The sequence below is a fragment of the Erpetoichthys calabaricus genome, chromosome 18, assembly GCF_900747795.2.
Source record: "Erpetoichthys calabaricus chromosome 18, fErpCal1.3, whole genome shotgun sequence".
In the NCBI taxonomy this organism is placed as follows: Eukaryota; Metazoa; Chordata; class Cladistia; order Polypteriformes; family Polypteridae; genus Erpetoichthys; species Erpetoichthys calabaricus.
In genome coordinates this window covers 19,568,858-19,595,427 of record NC_041411.2, presented here as the reverse complement: position 1 = coordinate 19,595,427, position 26,570 = coordinate 19,568,858, and the positions used below count along the sequence as shown (strand labels likewise).

Genomic DNA, 26,570 nt, shown 5'->3' with positions numbered 1-26,570 from the left:
TGGTTTAAAGTTAGTGAACTGAATGAGAAAACGTGTACTTCTGAGTATTGCTCTAAGTGTTTCTAGGAAATGGTGTGCAAGAGTATGCTAAGATAAATAAAATTGAAAAGGCTGAATCTTAGCAATTCCAAGCTTATCTGTGGTGCATGAAAAATTAGAAAAAAATGCTGAATGTAATACTTTAACCATAAGACACAGTAACCCTTATTCAGAAGCGAAAGCCATGAAGTGCTGGGTGCATAATGTATTTATTACTTATTCTTCTGAACAGTAAAGCCAAACGTTGCTCTCTAAGAAATAGAGCCGAAGCAAATTGTGGCGTTCACTGCCCTAAATAAATGTCCGGGGCCAGTGCCCCATCAATTAGGATTGAAGTCAAAACTCTGTTAAAGTTGTCAGGTGGTGTCCATCCTCTATCATTTCGTTAAGTAAAATGCATTTGTATAATTTAACAATTTAAGGAAAAGTGAACCAGACGCTAAAATCTCCCATCAAGGTCCACATCAAGCCTGTGACATTTGCATGTAGCACAGTCTGACAGACCTCGACCTCGGTGCTAATACTAAGGCGACCTCTTTGAAGTAACGTTCCTTTAAACTCTTTGAAAAGCCATTGAAGCCTACCTAGGCTAACCTTGTGACCAAGCTGTGGAAGGTCATAGGCAGACCTTTTTTTGGGGTCTGGGGGTATCAAGAAAGAGGACACACTGGTGGTCTAGTGCGGAGTACTGCTGCCTCACAACTCCCGTGACCTGAATTTAAATTGAAGTGTGGATTGTGGATTTTCTTTCTGTGTGTGTTGTGTGTGTTGGTTTTTTTTTTTTTTTTTTCCTCTCTATATATACTTCATTTTCCTTACACAATAAAAAAAAAAAACGGATAAAACAAAGGAGCCTAAAGAAATGATATATGAAATGTAGAATGGTCTTTAGTTAAGATGCTGTAGGTTTGATGCAAGTTTTCACATGTTTTTTTTCCTTGTCTTGGTTTGCAGAGCTAAATTTCAAGAAGGTACGAATTTTCTGAGTCTGAAGCCCAACACTGCTGGTTTGTGGGATGTTAAACAAGAAATGGGCACGGGGCGTTCTGCCATTTCTGTTTTCTGTCAGAAGAAATCTGCCTCCTCAGGAAACAGGTAGGGAAAATATTGATTGCACAATGTTGCAGGATTGAGTTTACCACCAAGCTGTGAGCACAATGCCATGTTACAGTAATCCAGCATTGCCATGTTAACCTGGAATTCAGGGGTCTGTAGCCCTTTAGTTATATTGCCAATGATAGTGTACAAATTGGTCCAACACATGTACAAAACACCATACTCAAATACAGTACATGTAAAGTGGACTGAGTTACATTTAGTAAAATACACATCTTCTTTTGGAGTAGGTGATTCATTTCTGAAAGAAAATTCATGGTATTTAAAGTTTGAAATGTTTGTTTTAAATCAGCAGTACCCATATTCTGAGCACAAGTGCCAATGGACTTTTTAATTTGTGGGACTCTAAATTTACGTACCTCTGCAGTGACATTCATGTCTCAGGTGACTCTTCCTATGAGGTCAGTAGACTGATTGGGAGAGCATGGGGTGGGGGGTGGTGGGGTGTTCATGAGGTCGCTGGAAAGGGGTGTGTGGCGCTCCTGATATCTATGCAAAGGGACAAAGGCCCAAATCTTTATAGTCCTGGTGCTTCCTGTCTTGCTATATGGTTGTGAGATATGGATGTTATCCAGTGACCTGAGATGAAGACTGGACTCCTTTGGTTCTGTGTCTCTTTGGAGAATCCTTGGGTACCACTGGTTTGACTTTGTGTCGAATGAGCAGTTGATCATGGAGTCCCAAATGAGGCACATTACCTGCATTGTGAAGGAGCGTCAGTTACGGCACTACAGCCATGAGGTGCGATTACCAGAGGGTGGTCTGACTCGCCCACCTGGGTGGCTGGACCAGGCCAAAGGGACACACATGTAACACTTGCCTGCCGCAGACAAAGGGTCATTTTCCAGAGGGTGGGTCTGGACTGCGTGTCTGCCTGGGGGGCTGTCAACCAGGATACTAAGCTGTTTTGTTGTGCGGTGGGTGCAGCAATGTGCTGTACCAGTGCATTCTTCCCAACCTGACTTGACCTAAATTTACTTCAGTAGATTCTTTCAGTCCATGTATACATTATGCTCAGTGTCCGTATGATTACATGCTGGGCTTTTTAGCATGTTTTGCTGATGTCCCCCTGTCTGTCTATGTATGGCAGTGTGCTTCAGACTGTTTTTTGTTTCATTGTTATTTGTTTGCCTGATACAAATAGCGAGGGCTGTGTCAACATGGGTTCATTTATCACACACCGCGGCAGCATGATTCTGCCTCCTTTGGCACAGTGTAAATGTTTCTTGATGCGAGTGTATAGTGTATACTGGTAATTTGTGCCTACAGTCATGGCCGAAATTATCGGCACCCCTGGAATTTTCCCAGAAAATGCACCATTTCTCCCAGAAAATTGTTGCAATTACAAATGTTTTTGTATACACACATTTATTTCCTTTATGTGCATTGGAACAACACAAAAAAACAGAGGAAAAAAGCCAAATCTGACATCATGTCACACAGAACTCCAAAAATGGGCCGGACAAAATTATTGGCACCCTTTCAAAATTGTGGGTAAATCGTTTTATTTCATCATATGATACTCGTTTGAACTCACCTGTGGCAAGAAACAGGTGCTGGCAATACAGTAATCACACCTGAAGCCAGTTAAAATGGAGAAAAGTTGACTCAACCTTTCTGTTGTGTGTCTGAGTGTGCCACACTAAGCATGGAGAACAGAAAGAAGAGCAGAGAATTGTCTGAGGACTTGAGAACAAAAATTGTGGAAAAATATCAACAATCTCCAGGCTACAAGTCCATCTCCAGAGATCTTCATGTTCCTTTGTCCACTGTGCGCAACATAATCAAGAAGTTCACAACACATGGCACTGTAGCTAATCTCCCTGGATGTGGATGGAAGAGAAAAATTGATAAGACTGCAACGAACGATAGTCCGAATGGTAGATAAACAGCCCCAATCAACTTCAAAACATATTAAAGCTGTTCTGCAGACTCAGGGTGCAACAGTGTCGGCTCGAACTATTCGTCGATATCTGAACGAAATGAAATGCTATGGCAGGAGAGCCAAAAGGACCCCATTGCTGACACAGAAACATAAAAAAGCCAGACTGGAGTTTGCCAAAATGTACTTGAGGAAGCCAAAATCCTTCTGGGCGAACGTCTTGTGGACAGATGAGACCAAGGTAGAGCTTTTTGGTAACGCTCATCATTCTACTGTTTACAGAAAACTGAATGAGGCCTACGAAGAAAAGAACACAGTACCTACAGTCAAACATGGTGGAGGTTCTAAGATGTTTTGGGATGTTTTGCTGCCTCTGGCACTGGAAACCTCGACTGTGTGCAAGGCATCATGAAATCTGAAGACTACCAAAAGATATTGGGGCGCAATGTTGGGCCCAGTGTCAGAAAGCTGGGTCTGCGTCAGAGGTCATGGGTGTTCCAGCAGGACAATGACCCCAAACATACCTCTAAAAGCACCCAGTAATGTTTGAAGACAAAGCGCTGGAGAGTTCTGAAGTGGCCAGCAATGAGTCTGGATCTAAATCTGATTGATCTCAAAATTGCTGTTGGGAGAAGGCGCCCTTCAAATCTGAGAAACCTTGAGCAGTTTGCAAAAGAAGAGTGGTCGGAAATTCCAGTTGAGATGTGTAACAAGCTTGTTGATAGTTGTAGGAAGCGCTTGATTTTAGTTATTTTTTTCCAAAGGGCGGGCAACCAAATATTAAGTTGAAGGTGCCAATTTTGTCCAGCCCGGTTTTTGAGTTTTGTGTGAAATGTCAGATTTGGCTTTTTTCTGTTTTTTTTTGTGTTGTTCCAATGCACATAAAGGAAATAAACGTGTATACCAGAACAGTTGTAATTGCAACAATTTTCTGGGAGACATGTTGCATTTTCTGGGAAAATTCCAGGGGTGCTGATAATTTCGGCCATGACTGTAAGTAGAGCTCATTTGAACATCAAATCTGATCTACAATGGGTGGCATGGTGTCTGTCAAAAGGCTTACCACTTTGTGCCTCATGGCAGGTATCGCAGGCTTTGTTTCCATTTTTGTCTGAAAAGGGTGCAGTTGCTAGATTTCACAGTTCCACTTGTAACAAAGCACAAGCACATGTTTCCCTTCAGCCAGGGCTCCCAGCAGGGGTCTGCAGGCGTATGTGAAAGAACTGTCACTGGGTGTCTCCACATGGAATTTGGGCATGAAACACAACCTCAGTTTGAGGTACACGTGGAAGTTATGATCAGTATTGTCAAGTAAGACTCTCAGAATCCAAAAATTCTCAATTTGGGGTACATAATGTATGTGTGTTGAAGAAAATTGTGACCAGCCTCGTCATGAGTGTAAATGTCTTTGGAGTGCTGGTGTTCCTACAGAAAAAGGAACAAAAGCAAGAGGGGAAATCGTTTCTAGATTATTTACATATATGTGGGTTTATGAGATTTGTGTGTCAGTAAATGTTACTGTAAATGTTTGTTTACTTTACTGTGTGTGTTGCCACTATGCTCCTTGCTATTTTTACTCTTAAAGATTAAAGATAAATAAAGGCACTGAGTGAGAATGCAGCAAGTAAACTCTGCAAACTTACCGGAAAGCTGTAGTGTTTGTGAATAGTCTTGCTGGGTATTAGACGCCCAGGACAATGCCCTTCAGTTACAATTACAGGAGGGGGCATGTCGAACCAGTGGAGGCCTCCTTTTGGGTTTGTCCTCAGGAACATCTCGGGCATGTTTAGGACAATAAGAAATTAAAGTTTAACTATAAAGTGTTTTTCTCCTGTTTCTCTCTTTACTGTACTTTCACATGTTCATTTTTTTCTTCTGTCTTTAACGCGTCTGTATATCTGGAATTGTGTATGTGAGTAAGGTTTAAGAGTACATATTTGTTGTACATTTTTAATATTTAGAGAGTGGTTTATTTAATGTCATCACCGTCCATATCACCCTACAACTGGAGTTACTGTGTTGTTCCATCCATGTATGGCTGAACCAGTTTGGTGGTCATCTCTTGTTCCTACCCGACTGCCACACTGTATAACCTGTCCGTTGGAAACTGTCAAAAATGCTGCTGACTAGTTATGATGATGGTAGGATGAAAGAAGTAGAAAAAAATCCTTTAAATTTCTTTGAAAACCACACATCCAGTCAGACTGAAACATTTGTGGACACATACTGTAATACTTCAACTTGTATGTACTGTGCTTTATGAATTCTTTGTGGTTTTTTTTTTTTTTTTTTTTTTTTGGTGACAAAACAAGATCATAATGGCTGGACACTTAATGCATGTTTGCTTCATTGTGCACAGAATAATTACATGGATTTCAAAAGTGGCTAATTTGCATTGTATCAAAAGATTTGTCAGCTTCAAAAAAAAGTGCTAGTTTGTGTCAGGTCTGATCATTTTTATCATGTGAGAAAGCAGACAAATATTGATTGAAAACAGAGCATTTTATCTTTGTCGTTTGCCTTTGACACTCATGGAGCTATACTTGTGACGCTTCCAAAATCCAGTCCCGTTACTATTATCTTGTAAATTTTGCTCCCTTCATCTTTATGGATTTCTGTGCCCAGTACTGTTCTTGTTTCTGGCCTTTGTGAGCTAGCTCAGATGCCTGGAACTTCGGCTACTGGGTCCCCTCCTGCAAACAGAACAGGCTGTGGCTCTGGGCCATCAAGAGCTTCGTTCAGTTCCTGCTCCGGTGGTCCCATTGGTGCTTGTGGAGGCAGAGTAAACTTTGACAATGGTACTTTAGCTCTGTTGCACTACTGCAGCATTGATTCTCAGGCTGGTCACTCAGGGTGTTTGATATGCCTTCCCTGTTATCATGGTGTGATGATGCGGGTTCCGCTCCATGCTCCCATCTTCCTTCTGGGAGCTCTGAACCCGACACTGTCGGTAATGTCACCGATGAGCTAGGCAGTGAGGCACAACAATTCAAAGGGATAGTGCAAAGTGCTTTTATTAATAACAGCAACAACAAAGTGTCCAAATTAAATAAAGTGCGGTGTATCAAATATAAGTCATTAAATAAATAATCCGTAAAAACAAGTGAAAAGTTGGAGGTTAAAATCCAATACAAAATAAATCCTTTAAAACCTGAGGTTAAAATAATAGCTCGAAGCAGTCACTTCAAAATGCTCAGCGGGAGCGACCACTACCAACTGTTTCTGGGGGTGCCGGCCAAACACCCCACGAGGGCTCACTGTACAGCTAGCTCACTCGCTCACTTTCGCTCTCTTGCACCGGCTATCCTCTCCCTGCTTCCTGCCTTCTTCTTGTTCTCCTGCAACCTCCGTTTGTCTTTTCTTCTTTCCTCCTTTTTCTTTTCCTTCCTTCTAGCCACCTCGCACTTCTATTTATTACGGGGACATGGATCAGATGTGGCAATTAGCAGCTCCCGGCGCCAATTATGGATGTGGACGACTCCTCACCTGTGCACTTAAGTGAGGACCATCCGCATCACGAATCGCACAGGAACCGCTGTGGCCACACATACCACGGCCCCTCTCTAAGCCGCGAGTGCGGCGCATATTTATTTAAACAGTGGCCTTTCTTTGAAGTGAGCTGTGGACCCGCTTCACCACACATGGTCTTAAAGCAACTTTAGTAGCCTGTGTCTTACAAATAGATTCTGAACCCGAAAAGGTCCTCTACTTAAATGTTGTTGTTGTTGATGGATCTGAAAAATATTCAGTTAATTCATTAATTACTGCTTCATCCTAGCTCATAATTAATAAATAATATTAAAAATGAATGCCAAGGCCACTGAAACTTTTGATACTTCTGTTTACAACTCTCATTTCTTTTGCATGTGTAAACTTTTCTGTTTTATTTTAAATACATTAACTGACAGGGGAAAAAAATAACTTGTATACGGTAGAAAACTTTGTAGGAGAAACTGACAAAATGCACATGACAAGTCTGCCAAATTTGGCAAGCAGTTCACCGAGATTTTCATTGTTAAACTTCTTCTAGACCTCCTGCAGCACGGCCGTGGGTGGGTCAGTGTCCTACACTGACATACGTAGACTCTGTAAATTGTTTATTTGATTAGAGCCATTATTCAATCAGTACGCTCTTAATTATAAGGTGATTGGTCAAATTATGTAGATTGTTCAAAATTATATCTTTTTTTATATTGTAGGTGCTGGGTGCAATATTTGTCTAGAAAGATTCACAATATGATTGTAATGGTTATTTATTAGTATTTCTTTTTGGTATGCTTTGTCTTGTCTAGAGAGACCTGGCTGCTCATCCGAGAGCAAATGAGTTGCACATCTGTGAGAGCAGCAACAGAAGTACTGGGCAACTTTAGCACACGTTGCACAATTTTCATGAGGTTTGAAGGCAAGTCACCATCTAATAAAGGAGCTTGGTCGTAAATTACTGCTGCATAAAGTGTCACAGAGCATTCGAATTGCTAAATCTGTTGTTGAAAACATCACTGAGTGTAGCTAGAGAATTAGCTGTGCATTTACCGGTTTTAAAGATAATTGTATATGTAATATTTCATCATAACTACAGATTTCAAGTTGTTGTAATGAGCTTTACTGAGATAAACGTACTGTTTTACTTTCCTGACAAAATCCCAAGAGAATTGCTAAAGATCATTACTGAAAGTCATGTATGCTAAAGGATCTGCCCTCTTAAACCTTCTTAATAGAGATGGCTAACATAAGGAAAGCAAGGGACAGTGTAAATGTTTGTAATGAGATTACCCTAAATCAGACTGTTAACATTAAGTGAGCCAAAGGAGAAATCAATCAATACAGCTTTAGGCTTGTACGAACTGTCTGAAGTGAGATTAAAGGAATTCTGTTGCTTCTGTTTATTTAAAAATTGAGGTAGTTAACGTATAAGACATGAAACTAAGGGCACTATGAAAAGACGATTTAGCTAATTTACTTGTTTCAGCACACAAAGGATCCAGTAGAAAGTTTTATAGATATCCGCCTTCTGCTAGGCCTTTGAGGAGCTGCATTTCTCTTCCAATAATAATCTTTCCCAAAAAGATTGTAGTAAAAACAGACAAATCGTCCTGTTCATACCACCTGAATGTTCTACAGGTATTGCTTAGATGAAGAAACTTCAATGTAATTGTATCTTTGTTTCTCATGACTGATGCTATCATTAACTTTAAAAAGTCAGGTGTTGTAGGAAAAATTAAACACTTGTGCAGTGTGATTTGTGTGGGCCTCACCTACAAAGAATGAGAAACATAACCGAGCATAAAGTCACAAAGTTCATCATTAACCACTAATATACAAAATCTACAGAAATAAAATTTCAAATATGAAAAATAATACAAAGGCAACAAACGACAACAAAACATCTAAACATATGTGAACACATAACCGGAAGAACCCACTTCAACAAATATTTTCTTCAGCTCTGTTGCCTGTTCGAGTCAAATCAAATTTTGTTTGTCACATACAAATTAAACCTGCAGAACAATGTGTTGGGAAATGCTTAATATTTCCAACATTAATCTCACACAGGCTTGGTGGGGCTTAGGGAATGTGTACAACCTTAGAATAAGCAGCCTCCCCTTGCTAGACACTGTACCCCCCATATTAGTCTCCTACATGTGGGCGCAACCTTTGTGAACACCTGGAGGCGTCTTTCGCAAGCCATTTTAATATCTCTTGCCTTGTCTGACCAATCAGTCATATGTATGTATTGACAAGACAAAATTTCATTTTGCACATCTGAGATAAGTGTAACATGCTAACTTGCCAGAATTAAAGATTAAGATGTCTGTAAACATGTGTTGGCTACTTAAAATTCTGAGACCAGCGAGAACAACTTTGTTTTTCTGAATAGCACAGCTTGAAAACGCACACTAAGAGATATGTACAGTTTGTTGGATCCACTTTTGGAACTACAGGAGCATGTGTGGAAAAAACAACCTACTTGATGAATTGTTAACTATTTGTGCTCATCAGGGGCTATCTATGAAGAAACCATCTTTGAGCACAGTATCGCTTATACTGGTGAGCTGGCACAGACAAATCAAGCATCTGCTGGACAGACCTGGAAGAGCCAAGCTAGTCATTGGGGTTTGCTGGGAGCTACTAGGAGAAGCTTCTGTTTAGTAGGAACTCTGCTCCCAGAATGATTCTAATGGGCCCTACTACAGGCCTCAGTGTGGTCGCAGCCACAAGCTACATGGCAATAATCCTAGGGCTGATTGGTGGACACCAGCAGCAAAAGAAGCTGTCAGGTGAAGAAAGAGGCCTTCCATACAATGTTAGTAGAAGGTTCTCCAAATCTGACTGAGAGGTAACAACAAGGCAAAGAGCTGACAGGTGTGGTAATGACCAAAGTGTTGACCTGAGTTTGAACGTAGTGACTACAGAGAACAACTTTTGGAAGGACAAGTAGGATGTCATTAACTGGGAATATCATTGAGAGGTGGAAAGAACAATTTGAGGGACTCCTTAGAGAAGGCAATACCAGAAGTATTTTTTTGATGTTGGGTCCATCTCTGTGACAGAGGTAGCTGTGGTGATTTAAAACTTCTGTAGTGGTAAGGCTGCTGCAGTTAAGGATACTGTCTGACCAGGAATGCTTATGTCCTCCTTCAGCATTGCATGGAAGGATGGAGCAGTGTCATTGCTCATTCAATCCAGGCTTTCCTTTGGCTCAGCTGGCTAAGATGGTTGCCTTCTGGACTCCATATTAGGTATAAACTTTGACTCTGTCCCTGTAGCCCAGTGGAGATCTCCCATGTATAAAGCACCACCAGAGCAAAGAGAAATTGGTTACACAAGCATTCCTGTACAAAAACGGCTCCTTTATTACAAGATAGTTTATCCTGAAAACTCAGGAAAATTGAGCATCATCATCTGCTGGCTTCTCTTTAAATCTTTAAGCCATTTGATGATGTGACAACCACTGTCAGTTTTCAGTAGCTGCTGGATAAGTGAGTTAAAAAATGGGCAGATAGATAAAAATGTTGTTTTTGTAAGCACCTTGTCATTTAGATTCCATGAAGCTGATGATTCGGTTGCTTTTTTGGTATTTTTTTTTTTTTCCTTCAGTTCATTGATGCCACCCTTACTATTCTTGTTAATTTACTGTTTGTTTACATTTGTTGTATTTAACTATTAATATTTTCCAGAGCCATATTTTTCCATAATTTTGATCCTGATTTGTTACAAAGAGAAAACAAAGCAGAGGACAGTGTAAGCTAAACAAACCCACCCCAAATCCCAGTGACTCTGTTTTGAGTGCCCAGCTTGTCTGTCCTGCAAATATCTTATGGAGGGGTCTACAACTCATGTCTTTATTTACAGTGTAAGTTTGAAACAGACAGGCAGAGGCTTTCTTACTGCATTCTGTACTGTACTGTACACAATTCTTTATTTTATCTCACAATCAGAGGGTGAGCATAGGACGTGCAAGAGGAGCAAACATCACAGCCCTTGTACTGGCTTCATGAACTTATGCTGCTCTGATTTCTTTCATCTCCAGCGGTCTTTTCCTTTCCTGTTTTATCTTGACTTTGTCTCTTCCTGACATGGAGTGGCCATTTCATCCTGTGTTCTTTTTGTAACATTTCTTGTGTTGTCAGAAGACAGATTTGTGGAGCTCAGATGTTCGCAGTTTTGCCATAGTTGCTGAAATTACAACATTCTAATAATTTGAACCTATTGCATTTTGTGTTTTCTTTCCATGCCCCTGTTGCTGCTAGTTAATATTGTAGGCTCATTAAAGTTAGCTTTTTAGTATTTTAAAATAGTGCTGGTATATAATTGTTTCTATTTCTTAAAGCTGATTTTTGCAGGTTTTTACTTTTTTTTTTTTATTTTTTTTTTTTTTTCCCCCTCCCTAAAATTGTATTTTTTTTTTCATTTTCTGAATCTATGAAAACCCATTGACTAAGTATGAAAATAACCTTGATTTTCCAGACTTTCCTGAATTGCATTGAAACACTTCATCATGCCAGTTTTGCCTAAAACAGGGCCTGGCCGATCAACAGTAGGTAAAGGGCCAAAAAACAAAAAGATATGACTTGAGGCTGTTAGTGAAATGAAGCTCTTAGATAAAGCCAATGTTAGTGTGGGGAGACCAGGTGCCCGCCACATACAGCTCATCATAACAGGCGATTGAACCCTTCTCTGTGCGCTTTGTTTTGGTCTGATTACCTGCTGCGCTGCTCTGCCTTCTGATCTCAGAATGATTTGCTTGATATTGGGAGTGACATTTGTAGCTGGCCCAGCCATAACTGCATTTGACAGCTTGCAGTAAACTTCCCTAAATATTTCTGTTTAAAATCTACAGTGGAACCAAAAGTTGAAGTGGGATGAGTTGTATAAAACAAGCTGCTGTTCTGATTGAGTGTTCAATGGTAAGGCAGAGGGTCTGCTTGTGATGACCAAAGCCCACCTGACCTGCACTCCACATTCCCAGGTATATTTAAACACTAATATATGAAGTGATGTGGTGTTCACTTTGGTTTTTATATTCTCCATTTAACTATGCATGATTTTTGGCATATTGGGTCTATCCAATATTTTTTAGTACTAATAATGTCTTGCACTACTTTGAGTTGAATTTTAGCAACTTTCCTGATGTTATCGGTCCATTTTGTTTTCTGTTTGATCTTTAATGCCATCTTGGCCTTGTTTTTCAGTTTCTCCTACATTTGTACCTTTAACTTTACTATTTTGATGTGATCTGGTTTGCTGGACTTTTACTCTAATGTATGCACAGTAATCTGTTCTTACACAAATGTGAAAAGGCTTTCATTTTATTTTGCTCTGCTTGTATAGAGGTCTAGCTCTAGTAGGAAAAGGGAAGACCAGTCTGTTAGCTATTCAGACTTGCTGTCAGTGAGTCTTTTTTTTTTTTTTTTTTTTTTTCTTTATCATTTTTGTTGCAAGTTAAATTGAATGATTGAGGGATGTGTTTTGTTTCACTTCTGTGTGACACTTACCCAAAGCCAGGACACTGCTTAACACTTGAGGCCTTAATCAGGCTACAGTGTAATAAAGACCAGTGCTTTAGTGGCGATGCAAGATTAATTGCTATGACTGAGAACTGTCACCCCCCCCCCCCCCCCCCCCCTTGTGATATTTTATCAGTTCCCTGGCATTACGTTTTTTTGGGTGTTTTTTTAATTTGTTTTTGAGAGAACAGTGTGGCACTTACGTGAAAGTAACAGGAGTGTTCAGAACTATATTCAGTAGTAATTTTGTTTGCTATCACTGCATACTTGGATGTACTGCGAGATATTGTCAAATGCAAGTAGCTTCAAACTTTTGTGTTTTTACATTTTATTTATTAATCTTATTGTAATCATTCCATACAAATAGATCAATTTATATCAAAAAAAAACTGAAGACAAATCAAACCCCTAAACTTTTGTTTTCTTTATGTTGAGTTGAAGAAATGGATTTACGAATTAAAAACAAAAGTATATCTATGAATTGTCCCGCATACACGACAATAAATGGAAGCATAAAACCAATTGTAAAATGATAATCAGGGCTTAACCCCAAACAAGCGAAGCATGAGGCTCATATTAATTTATCAGTCCAGTAGGTGAAAGGTGTAAATATGCAGTTTTATTACTGCGTTTAATTCCTCTGAGAGTCTTGTTTTGAGATCAGCTCTGTCGGCCCTCAGCACTTCCATCTTTGCGGTCTACAGGCTGCAGTCACACACTGTACTGATTGTTCTTCTTTAACAGCATTGAGACATTTCATTTTGAACCTTTATCCGGTGAGGCCAATATTCATTTGCTTACACCATCCCAAATACACTAAAAGGGGTAATGGAGAAAAAAGAAGGTGCTGTATTGATATCTTGCTTTATTTCACCCTAAAAACAAGCCATGTAGGGACATATGAATACAAAAAAATAGGAAGATGGACTCTCTTTCTGTAGTGTCAATTTTATGCAACTAGTGCTGTGTTCAGTATTCAAGGCGCTACTGGAAACTTGCCGAAAGACGTCTGTGCAGTCTGTCCTGTGCTGGCCCTTAAGTTCCTCCTCTGTGCTTCATCTCGGACTGGTAAGATAGAAGGCTTTTTTTCCCATATGCTGGGTGGATGGGAAATAACAACATCTTTGTGTGCACATTTTGACAAAATTTTTTGCATAATAAAATCAAAATTGGCCAAACCCACAGTCTGTTCAACTGCAGACGAATATGGCTCTCCTCAGTGGGCTTAGTGATGTCACCAGCCGTGTGCTCACTTTCATCCAACACGCAAAGGGCAAAAACTTTCTCGGGGCTTTAAAGAGTGTAAAATGTAAACTAGCAGGAATACTAAACTGTCGTTTCAAGTCAAGTGTAATAATAATTAGCTTTTTCCAGCTAATGAAAAGGTACTAAATAAACATGGCTGCATTCCCAACAGGGCATATGCCTTCCCGGCCTGTCTTGTTTTGGTCTTAGCATTACAGAAGTAAAGATCTCAGTATTTAAAAGTGCAAGAAAAAAACTGGTCAACTGTAACCAGTGATCCCTGGAGATGAATGTTGATGATTATCCCGCATTAAATAGCCTGCAGCTTTAAAAAAGTGTGAAGTTTCATGTTGTTAATTAACTGCAGAGTGCTTTTCTTTGTTAGCTCTGATGGTCTGTAAGGATCAAGCAGGAGTTGAGCAGCAGCTTAAGTTGCTGTGACAGGTATCATTTCATAGATTATGTGAAGAAGTCGCTGCTACAAAAATGCCTAGAGCTTTCTTTTTTTCCATTATTGGTTTTAGCCATTTTTGAGAGGACTATAATTTATTCTACTATGTTTTATCTTAGGCTTTTATATTATAAAGTTTATCCCTGGAAGAAGAGAGGTTTTCTATATACACAGCCAGACTGACACACACACACAGTCAGACAGATGGATTGGTGGAGAGTGAGTGTGCACCTCCCTACACAGAGATCCAGTCAGGACACTGACACTTTTTGGACTATGGAACTTTTTTCTACTCGAGTATAGCTTATCAAAACATCCATAATGGCCAGTCAGAGAGCTTACTTTATGGCTTGAATATTTGTGTTTCAGCAATCCAATCCATAAATAAGTCAAACATTTTAAACAATCATTGCACAGTGCTCTTGGTGTGAAAGCACACATTTAGATTATAATTTAGAGAATAAGCCCAGTACAGTACCTGTTGGGTTTCTTGAGAGTGGGCCACATTTACAGTGCCGAGGGTTAGTTGGATGTACTAGAAGTATTGTGTAAGTAACTGAGTACTTTTCTGTATACAGTACAATATTTTGGCTTTTTTCCCCACCCAAGGGCTAACATTATTAGTTCACTGGAGCTCCGTACTCTTCAACATGCCATGCAATGCTTTGATCTGTAATCTTGTATTGTTACAAAGTTTTGGAGGGTTTAGATCAAAAGCAGTATGCACCGAATCATTTTTTCCTTTACCTTATTACATCCAGAGCTGGTGTTTACAGGCTGTACATTTGTGTCCCATGGAATGAACTCCATGTTTTAAGCACTGTACAGGGAAGAACAGTTGAAAAGAAATAATTCTTTGAACCATGTACAATGTCCACCTCCTCTATGTTGGATCCATTGGGGACCCCTTTACTGAGGGGTGCAACTGACCAAGGCACGCAGGTGCTCTTGGCTTGTGTGGTACGTAGGCCTTGAAGTGGGCTGACATTCCGTACCAGGAGTGCTCTATTTCTGCTTCGCAAAGCGGAGGGTAACAGCACATCGCAATTTGATCTTGAAGGGGACTCCACAGTTCTTTGCAGTATTGCAGGCATTTTACAATACCCATGATCCCTGTTCTTTGAAATTTACGTATATGAGAGTGCTACACAATTCAAAATGGCTTGAATTTGAATATGTATTTATACTGCATTGTGAGGAGTACAAAGAAAATGACAGAACAGGGAGTACTGCATGTACCCAAGGAGGCCACTTGCTAATTATGTCGCCTTTGACTTTCGCCTCACTATTCTTCGTCCACTTCACATCTTATTTTTCCTGTGCAGGCCAGCTGCTTTTGTCCACTTACTGCCAGCCCCATTTCCTTGCATGGTTAAAGCTTCACTTCTGCTTGCAGCATTAATTTGCATGAAGTATGTGTCCCAGTTCTCTGTAGCTGTAAAAACTGATACAGCTTTAGTGAGCCTGGTATTCTTAGACAGTGTATTACTGAGAAATAAAAAGCATAAAAGCCCAACTAATTTTCTTTTTTTCTGTTAAATTACCAATCAAAACAGTCAAGGCATTTTTGAGATTTTGCAGTGGAGAGGAGCTACCCCTAAATATTGATATATTGAAATGTCCTTTCTTAGCAGATACCTACTGACTTAGAAGTACGAGCCTGCCAAATGTCAGCCTCTTAAATAAATGACAAATAGTGGTATTGTTGATGGGCGAGTGAAGCAGTCAGTCAGCTTTGCATTTTATATATAACTAGGCGGCTTTGCCCCCTGCTCGCTTCGCTTGCCAACCCCTGTGTTTGGTTAATTGGATATAGAATTTTACATTTTTTTTTTTTTTGGAATTGTTTCTATTTCATTATTTTCACTTTTACTTTAAAGCTTCATTAAAAACAATATTTTTTGGAGACACATTGTGACAACGCAACGTATAACTGCCCGTGAGTGAATATTATTTCTGTTTCTGTAATAAATAATCCTAGTTTTTCTGATTGTCCCTGTGATTTATTGATTGTCATAGCAAAAGCTATTCTCACAGTAAACTGTAAACCTTTTACTACGAATGGCATATCACGATCTCCTTTGGTGTGTAATGTTATTCACGGAATATATACATTACCTTTCTTTTTGCTTGTTAAAATTCGCATCGCTTCTCCGAGATCATCAATATACACCCGACCGAATTGTGTATTCTGTGAAATTTAATTTGTCGTTCCTTTAACTGTTGTGGGACCACAGATTCTCATAGCATATGGTCCATTTTTGTGTAAATCCACGTTTTGTCCATTGAATGATGCGAATGCGAAAAGACTTTGTTGTCTACTCTTTTTTTCAGACCTCAATTTGTCCTGGTATTTTTTCAAATACACCTGGTTCTGATGATTAATCATCTTTTATTTGCGGTAATGCAATCATTTCTATCTTTTCTTTGATACTGTAGTGACTGACATGATAAAGTGTCACAAAAGTTTTACTTGAACAATCGCTGACTTCCTAACCCCAAACACAACTTTCTAGCACCCTCCTCAATGCTCCCCCTTACCGCATCAAATCAATACCCCGCTATCAGTCCTCTGTGCTGTATTCCGCCTTCCCTCAATCGGACCTAACAGTCACTTAAAACCAAAAAGCCCTCAACCTGGCTGGGACGCTACAATACTTTCGACTTTCACTGCTTTCATATTCTGTACCTTTGTCTGCATGTGTATCGCGCCATCGTTTGTTGGCGCCTTTCAAATTCCACTGCTTTCATAATCTTATCTGCCTTTTTTTCTCTCCAATGCCTTTGGGTGTCTATTCTCCGTATTGTCCTTATACGCTTTATATGCGCTGATAGCACATGATTTGTGTGTACTATGTGCTTTTACATGATTGATTTTTTTTTGATGGGTGTGCTCTTATATATTCCGTACTATCTTTGTGGACCCCGTAGTGTCTTACATTTGACTCTGGGGTGCAGTGCAGAATACTCTTTTCTGTGTGGCTGTGTCGTTAGTCCTCAGCTATGGGCGCGTTGTTTATCCAGGCGGGCTCGTGTTTGTATATCCGTCAGTCGAGCTCGTTCGTTTTGAACCCGTGCCTGCTTTGCTTCCGCAGTTTCAGACGCGCATTGTAGGCGCCTGCGTTCATTGATCTTATCCAGGTGGGCTCGAGTGTGTATTGCTGAGCTGTATTGTGTTTGAATTTGGTGTAAAGCGTTCAGCGGTTTGTACAATCCCAAACAGCACATTATTCCTAATTTCACTCCGCAGTAGTGTCACTCACAATATGGCGGTGATGCCTGCGCCTTCCGTACCATCTCGGGTTTCACTATGCTGTGTAGTGTGGACATTTGCGGCATCCGTACTCTCTCCGGTTTGACTTTGGGCGGGGCGCCGAATCTTGTTGTGTGTGTTTGCTCTGTGGCCATTCTCTGGGGCCGTGTGTTAGTTGAGCTGTATTGTGTTTGAATTTGGTGTAAAGCATTCAGCGGTTTGTACAATCCCAAGCAGCACATTTATTTGCTATTTCCGTTTAGTTGAGCTGTATGCGCCTGCGCAGTACGTCTCATGGTCCCATCACCGTGTACCTGTGTCCATGCCATCCGGTTACCTGCGTCCATGCCATCCGGTTTACCATTCTCAGTTAGTAATATGGATACTAGCCAACCCGCGGCGTAACATACGCCGCATAATTATGTATTGATGGGTGAACACTTCCTGAACGACACGGTTGTCCAAATGGGGTGGGTTTGTGGATACCACTGTGAGTGAATGAAAAGATAGACCTCTGGAGAGAGCAACATATAATTGTCCGTGACTGAAAGCGGGATCGTCTGTGACGAAGAAGGCCACACTGGTGAAAGTTACTTCGTCGGTAGGGATAAGTGTCCGTACTTGTAGATTATGGTGTAGCGACTCTTCGTTGTTGACACTTAATATAGCTTGCGTACTGAGATGTTCCGGAGTCACAGTTGAGAAACACTTTTTGTTAATGTCTTTTAAGTAAAGGGTAAAAAATGAACATGTGAAACATCCGTAATGTAATAAGCCACCAAGAAAAGTAACATTGCAACAATGCTATCTACAACCTGATCTCTGTAAACAGAAATGAAAACAAAATCGAGCCCGGTGTATTCTTTAACTGCCTTGTGGTGCTGTAGTAGTGCTGCTGCTTTGCAGTAAGGAGACTGTGGAAGATTGTGGTTTCGCTTCCCGGTTCCTCCCTTTGTGGATAGCACTTTGAATACTGAGAACACCGCTATATCATATTCCAGTATTAACAGGAAATTGTCTTCGTGTAATAGTAAAAGGCAAATTTACACGCTGCATACCAACCCGTGGCGTAGTATACGCCGCATATTCACGCCGGTTTTTAAATGTTTTTTAAGCAGAGGGAAAAAAATGAACATTTGCAAAATCTTTAACGCTGCTTTCAGTAAGTACAATGCACACGCGTTTAATTTGTCGGCCACTTTTTGCCAGCCGTCTTTTCTGGTTTGGGCTGCTTTTGCAGCGTTACCGCTTGTGCATATTAAATCTTGAAATCCTTCGAGTAACTAATTAACTAACACCAACCCACCCACACACACAGCTTGTGTGAAAAAAATGCGCCCGTACTTTCATAATTTTGTTGCAGCCTATAGTGGAGTCAGGCACAGAGAAGGTCCGCTGCTGAGAGTGTCTCGACTGTTGCAGGGCCTACATCGGTGAAGCAGGTGAGACGCTAATGAAACAGAGGCACAGGGCTTATTGATTTTTAAAGACTGCTTCCTTCATTGTGTTTTAACCTCAGTTTTAAAGGATTGTTTTAAGGATCCCATGGGATACCCCTTGCAAACTGTTTTAGACGCTGCATTCAGCAATTCACATCCGCGACAAACATGCCTCTTCTTACATGGTCCTGCCACGTCCACCCTCGTTCTCAAAGCATACACACCGCCTGGTCATGTGCCCGCTCGCAAGAGCAACTCACGGAGACCCGCCCACCAACTCTAAGACCATGGCGTGTAAAACAGTTTGCGATGGTGGTGCGTGCGTCATAACCGAAAAGAATAATGAAAAGTCAACGTGGCTCAGAGGTGCATGTGGACTTCCTAGCACAGAAGAAAGCGACTTACGGGGTGGTCGGTGAGTTGTTGTGTCCGGGCACATGAGCAGGTAGTTGGAATGCCTAGAGAGTGAGGGTGGACGCGGGCTGGGGAATAAAGAGTGTTGGTGGGCGGGGAAACGTTTTCCGTGTTCCTGCAGGACCATCTAAGAAGATGCATGTTTGTCGCGGATGTGAATTGCTGTATGTATCGTGTAAAACAGTTTGTGATGTTGCACGGTCGTGCGTTGTAACCGCAAAGTCAACGTGGCTCAGAGCTGCATGTGGACTGTAGCACAGACAAACAGAAATGACGACGTGTTTTCCGAGGCGTCGTGTCCGAGTTGGTGGCCGTGGCTCTGCGAGTTTTCGTCGTATCCAATGGTCTTAGAGTTGGTGGGTGTGGCTCCTTCCTGCGTGCTTTCATGGGTATCTTGCCCGCTCTGGCGGCGGCTTAGAGAATTATATATATATATATAGATACTATTACTGCGTTTTTAATTCCTCTGAGACTCCTGTTTTGAGATCAGCTGTCGGCCCTCAGCACTCCATCTTTGCGGTCTACAGGCTGCAGTAATGCACCGTACTGATGGTTCTTCTTTAATAGCCCGGAGACATTTCATTTTGAACCTTTATCCAGTGAGGCCAATATTCATTTGCTTACGCCATCCCAGACACACTAAATGGGGTAATAGAGAAAAAAGAAGGTGCTGTATATGCATGCACAGTGTATATACATCTAAAAATATTTGTCATCCAGTAACCTCACTATAGGTTCTTATGCATTGTATTACAGAAATTTTATTTTATTTTTTCTCCACTTTGTGTATCTTTGTACTTTATACTTAAGTGAACATTCTTTAATGCTAGATGTTTTTAAAAAGATATTTTCCAAGGCATAGCTTGTCCTGTGTTGTTTTTTGGTATGTATTATATGAGGTTAAGATTTTGAAAGGTGATATTTAAAAAAGAACTGTTCTCTGTTGTGACAGCCATTACACAAAGTACTCAATGGGCAATATTACCGATTAAGCAATGTTTTTGGTTGTCTTCAAGGGAAGCTTTTAGGGGGCTTTGCACTTCAACACATTCATTCTGACTTAACTTTTCGTAATGTGGCTTAGGTTTTAAACATGCTGCATTTGTGATGTTGTGAAGTAATGGCTAAGAAATCCAAGTGGAGACCTCTGGGTATGAAGAATTTGCTTTATGAAACTACACAGTTTGGGATCACCTAAAGGTACAAGCAACTGCACAATATGAATTGTACCATAAAGATGCCATTTATCCATTTTACCAGTTCCATGGTCTTTGGGCTGAAGCAGTTCTGTGCGAGGTATTAGGTGTTATCTCTAGGTGATCTAACAGGTTTGTCCAGTGGTGGTGTAGGAGGTACACAGATTCTATGGCATTGAAAACTATGCCGTTTTGCCACTTAATTGCCAGCAGCATCCACCAATCTGTTGGACTTCCGAAACACAGCTTAATAAATGGTTAACCAGGTTTCTGCAGAGCCTTTTAGCTATGGTCGCAGTTTGAAATCCAACATGTAGCCTATATTGTATAGCTCTGTGGAACCTCGGTTCACGAATGTCTTTGAACATGTACAAATCGGGTTACAACAACCAAAAAGTTTGCCAAACTTTTGCATCTGTTCATGACCATACACTCAGTATATGAACAAGTCAGTTTGCCTTTCAGTTTGTGCGCGCCGATTTCCGCATGTCTTCAGTCTCTCCCTGTGCAGCGAGTGAGACAGAGACAGAGTGCAAGACAGACACACGCACGCACGCGCAGGAGAGAGAGGGCTGGCATAAGGCTGAGAAGGCAGTGAAAGAATGCATTGGGCTTGTTTTTAAAGGGACAGATTCCAGCATTGTTTTAACCTCGTATTTAATGAAGACTTATTTCTATTGGATTTTAACCTTCACTTCTGTTTACAGCGATCAGTTCGTAGCGTGCATTGCTGCAATGTTACTTTTCTCGGTTGTTTATTAAATTACAGATTTTTCAAATGTTCATTTTTTCTCCCTGTGCTTAAAACTCATTATATATAAAAAAAAAAAAAAAAAAAAAAGTGTTTTTAGCGAGTGGTTCGTAGCGCTATAGCGCAAACTCTTGCAATGTTAGTTTTCTCTGTTGTTCAAGGTTTTCTCAGCGTTATTCAATGTTTTTACATTTAGTTTACTATTACATTGTGCATTCTATAGTATATTTAACTATATTTGTACTTAATCTTTAAAAAAAAAGAATATACAGTTCGTATGGTCTGGAACAGATTAATTGAATTTACATACAATCCTATGGGGGGAAATTACTTTGGGTTACGACCAGAGTTTCGGAATGCACGTGGAGTTATTAGCACTGCAGCCTCCCAGAGCCAGGTGACTGCTTTGGACTGTTGTGTTGACCACTGTTGGTGTAGGCCATTTTCCAATGTTCCCAGCATCCCCAAGATGTGCAGTTAAGGTGCCTCAAAGTTATGCCAGTGTGCCTGGTGATGGTGTGACATCCCATTCTAGGCAGTATGCTCAACACAACCCAGCTAAGAAAACAAATCGGGTTCAGAAAATGGACAACAAATACAGCTAACTGTATATATTGATGATGTCTCAAAAACACACTCACATACTACATTTCATCCTTCAGAGGTTAACAGTGGCTCTTCTGTTTATCTGGACCAGACGCGTTGTGCCCAGCCAGCTGGCTGCTGCCAATGGGGGTTTGAGTCGGCTTTGTTTCTGATTACTTATTGTGTAAAGTAAATTCCAATGCATTTTCTTGGGGGAAAGGCTGAAAACATAAGCACTTGTGGAGAGTTGGGGTAAAGGTCATCACACATCATTGGGTCGTCTTTGTCAAAGAACAATCCCAATCACTACAATAACAGACTGCATTTTTAGCAGCAATTTGAAAAATGGGAATAAATAGTCAGAAAAGTGTCGAGGTCCCTAATGCCTCTCCTGCGACTCTACAGTCATTAAAAATATAAGATTTCTGCAACAAAGTACTACATGGAAATGTAACCTTTTTATAGTTGAAGTATTTTGGTGCTTTGTAAGGTAAGCAAGTCCTTACAAGGCATGTGTCTTCCCAATAAGCGGTCTTGCTGGTGAGCCAGGCTGATGTTGAGAATCTTAAAGAGGGGCAGCTTTGTCATCTGCTGGTGACGAGACTGAGCAGGAGAGGAAGGGGATGCTTGAGTGGCCTTGCAAGTAACAATGTGTCTTTCATTGGCTCAAACCCACTGCCAGAAATTCTTTTCACAAACAAAGTTCGCAAAAAGAAGTCGAAGTAACCATGTGAGACACTGTAATCTGCTGGTGACGTAGTGTGAGTGCTTGGGGTATTGAAAATCTCGAGAGCTGCTGGGCACACTGGTTGTAGCGCCACTCCTGCTTAAATCAACTTGAGTGATTGGGTTTTAGAAGACTCCTAAAGTACAAGCACAACATCCTTTATGGAGAGTCACTCAACAGGGGTTTTGAAAATTAAACAAGTAAAAGGAGAGATAATAGAATCGGGTGGGCAAGGTCATTATACACACATGGCAGGAGGGCTACTTTATATTCGATTAAATAATGCACTGCCTGTGATGAGGTGATTGCCACAGTGATTTATACAAAAGTTTGGAAACATTACCAGATCAGTCCTCCACTATGCTTGTGCCATCGTTAAGGTTTTGTGAGTGTTTGCCTCTTTGCATTTGTAACCTACTGTATATTTTTGATTTGATTTTACTGTTACAAACACGCCACATCTTACACTATTGCTGCTGTGAAACAACATTTAATATTGGAGAAACGACATTTTAATTGGAGGACCTAAGAAAGTATCTCCATCAAAATATTATTTTTCACTCTTTTATGTTAATGTCCAGCTCAAACCTGCACCTCCTTTTCTCTGAACTGTACTTGGATTTGTCACTGTTAATTAAATAAAGAAAAGTTAATTGTTCTTGAATCTGCTGCACTGTAGGTTACACCTGACATAAACTCCTGAAATGCCTATAATGTTGCCAGGTAGCACATGAAAGAGTCCTACACTTCAGAGATGTTACTTGTTGTGTGCTGTGCCTCCCTTGCCACGTTATTGTTGGTATCCTGCTGCTCTGTATGGTGTGAAGGAGGCCAGCATCTACACTAAAACTCTGTTTGGATTCCATCCTTGCCCAGTTGTAGGTGACAGCGCAGGAACACAGGGTCTGCGTCAATGCAATGCCAGTCTTGGGAGTCCACACAGATCCTTTTGCACCAAATGAGAGCTGCAAATTGGAGACCCTTTGAAACACCGGAGACAAACGTGCTGTACAGTATAATCTCAAAACAGAAGGCTACCCACGTGTTAATGTTATCTAATGTTATAAGGAAGCTTTTCAATCAAAGACAGCAGTCTTATTCTAAATTCTTTATATGATTAATTCATATGTTAACCTTCAGCTAAATATGAATATTTAAAATAAATATTGGATACAGTTATATATTGATTTATTCTTAATAGAGCTTATGAATATATTTCTCATCTAAATTATGACCCTTCAAATATAACGGCAACAATTTTAATGTCTGCCTAATAAAAATGGGCAATATTAGAGCATTTTTCATAGGTACATCTATTATGGCCATCTCTGAAAAGATTGCAGAAGTGTAAAATTACCCTGATGGCATCTGCTGTGATCCAGGAATGAGTCTTGGACAACCTCACCAAACATGTGGCCAACACCAAGTGAACCTAACATGCACACCCGTATGGAGCTGGGACAACAACACATTCAGGCGGCATCAGCACTAACTAGTGTGCCACCCCACAGACATACATTACTTTCCTTTTGTATAAAAAAGTGACTGGTTTAAGGGTCAGCATCTAAAGGACTTAAAAAGGGGATCATTTGACTAAGACTTGACAATACAAAGTGCACAAACAAGGGTAAAGCAGACACCCTCGACATTGGTGTTGATATATCAGGAGCTGCCTGGCTGGGCACCACTTATAAGAAAACAGGGTGGTCTTCATCCATTAGACTGGTGCCCACCAAAACAATATACATCAATTTACATTCTTTAGTTTGCTGGTAATCCCTGAACTTGTAGAGGAGCAGTCATTTGGTGTCTTCCATGTATGAAGAACAGACACGTCCCTGAATGTGTATGTGGGCTGTTGCTGCCTAAGGAATAAGTTATGTTACTCGTTAAGCAAAGAGTTGTGAAGCACTTCACTTGATGGCCTTAATCTTTTTGGGATCAAAACAAAAAGCCTCGCCTCAGATGTGGTTGGAAAACTGGGCCTTCCACATTGTTTGAGGCTGCTCTGTGGCTAACAGTAAGTAGATGTGTGAAGAAAGAGAATTTTATTGGGAAAATACTACGATGAATGGGGTTTAAGGCCAGGACAAATCACTGTGGCAACTGTACAAATAAACAAGGTTGTGAGGTCAGTAAAAGACACCAATGTCTGCTACTTCTAAAGGAGCTTTACTGATATTTGCAGAACAGCATGGTGCTGCCTTTTCTGGGTGTGTTCTTCATGTGCTTGAAGAGCTTGGCCTTAGCCTTTTAGGTTGGATGAAAAGCTCTGGACCATTGTATTTTTGACCATTGTATACAGTTTATTGTATGTTTCTGCTTTTTACACTTTTGTTTTGTATGGGCATCCAGTCCATAATGGATTCTTGCTTCACATAGCATGTGGATGCAGGTTAATGAATTGTCCAAACTGTATCTGAAGAAGTGCCACCTAATGGCTCAAAACCTGTCTGACCGATGTTCTCGCAGCTTGGAACATCTGCTGAGGGTGCCTTTGCAAGTCGAAGAAGGTGCCTAGGTATGTGATTTATAACAAAACTATATCTGTTTCCATTACAACTGTAGTAATGCCATAAAGAAAAGGCAAATGTGAGCAAACCCACCCACCTACCGACAGCTCATATATCTGCATAGTGTGTGATGTAAGATGTCTGACTGGTGAATGATGGCCGTCACTTTGATAGCAGTGAAAAGCACCCAATCACAGCATGACACAAACAAGTCATTTTACTTGGGTCTGAAGGCCAGACTTCGCCCTTTTCTTACTGAATGAAAGTCAGTCCATTACATAGTAGAAACTCCATCTCCACTTCCCTCCCGGTCATAGTTGGCTGTGCAGTGGCCATTTTAGTAAGCTGTGAAGGCACAGAAGGGCCAGGGAAGGAGCCTGGAAACCAGCTGTTTGACCAGGACATTTTTATACATCAGTATGGAAACCCATGATATTATGCAATTTTCAAACATTAGCTTTCTGTTGTAACTTTCTGGTGACCCCAGGGCAGTGCAACAGAAAGATACCACTTACCATACATTGTAAGAACTTAAATGTCTACACTTGTTTATATTTGTTTTGCTGAGTGCTTTTGTAGAGCTGGAAATGTTGCTTACAAGTGATTTTTCATGAAATCACTCTAAGGCTTACTTGTGTTTCTTTTTCCAGTTAAATACTCTGTGGACCTTGAAATTAGTTGTCTACTTTATTATTTAATTGTAATAGTTTTTAATGTGCAGTTTCATTCAAAACCTTTTCATTACCAGGTTATCAGTGTAGTATTATACACTGACAGCACTAGACTCTTAATAATAATAATAATAATAATAATATTACAAAAAAACAATCAAATATTATGAATGAACAACATACTAAGGCTCATCTTCACTGCATCAGAATCTGCTGAGCAGAGATTTCATATTGTTAATATTTGGGGTGGAAGCGGACGGAGGCTGTGACCGACTTTAAGGGCTGCTTACAGAGTTTAGCCCTTCTCTAAAGAAAAGGTTAAAAAAGAACATTTTCTCATGAGCTTCTGGCCAGTTTTCAAGTAGCCAATCAATTCAAGGTCTTGTTGCGGTTTAATCACTTGCGTTTTCGTTAAATTGGTTTATGAAAGTGTGGTTCAATGCTAATGAATTCTCTTCTGTCACAATATTAATTATAATCGTCCCAGGCAGTGAAGGTCAAGATTGCTGCACTCCAGAGAAGAAGGCAGCAAAATGTCTCCGCACGGCCTAGGGCTTAATAAAAGTTATTTTAACTGTGTTTTAGTTGAACAAAAATAAATCTATAAATTGCTTTTCATGCATTTTCCAAGTTGTGCAAACTTTATTTTGCTTTAGTTGTATAATATTAAAAAAAAAAAAAAACTTAAGCCAATGCAGTTGTTTTCTAAAGCATGGCGGCCTTTTTTAGATTGAGCTGATAGCCTTCAGCTTCCAGGGTACTTAGAGACCCTCGTATGTATGTATTTTACTTCACTATTTTCTTACTCTCTTTTTGGGGAGAGAAAGTGAAGGTAATCACTGGGTAAGGAAAATGTTTATAAAAGGAACAATATTTTATAAAATAACAGGAGTAAATAAGTTTAATAAAAACTCTAAGGGTGTGTGGAAGTTATTTAAAATTGCTAGTTGCCAGGAAAGTACCATAGGCTTCAGAAAAAATTGCTGGGCCTTGGCTCACTGTGTAAGAGCAGTTAGTACACAAATTACATTACAGCTCGGTGTAAGGAGGCGTCTGGAGCCACGCACTCGGTGGTCTCTTATTATTCTCATCTTTGACTCAAATTTACAATCATAGACTTACTGTGCTCACACTATAGTTATGCTTAAAATAAAAAACATAAAGTAGCTTAGTAGTGATAGTGTAAGCTGATGGGAAAGGAAGCCGAGTGTGCAGGTTACATTGTTTGTGACACTAAACACTGTTCATACTTTGCATTTGTACACAAAGTAAAGCAGTAA

At 40.3% G+C, this 26,570-nt stretch overlaps 2 protein-coding genes across 3 annotated transcripts in view; both read left to right on the top strand.

Moving 5' to 3' along the window:
- ypel1 (yippee-like 1) overlaps positions 1-26,570 on the top strand; it is a 1,016,165-nt gene that overhangs the window by 626,059 nt on the left and 363,536 nt on the right. The gene's annotated exons all lie outside the window — the stretch shown is intronic.
- The window catches only part of si:dkey-215k6.1 (transmembrane protein 132C), a 410,128-nt gene that overhangs the window by 208,093 nt on the left and 175,465 nt on the right, over positions 1-26,570 (top strand). For both annotated transcript variants that reach the window (XM_028823992.2, XM_028823994.2), the window contains exon 3: positions 994-1,134. In XM_028823992.2, the coding sequence (XP_028679825.1) occupies positions 994-1,134 (141 nt within the window). The remainder of the gene's footprint in view (positions 1-993; positions 1,135-26,570) is intronic.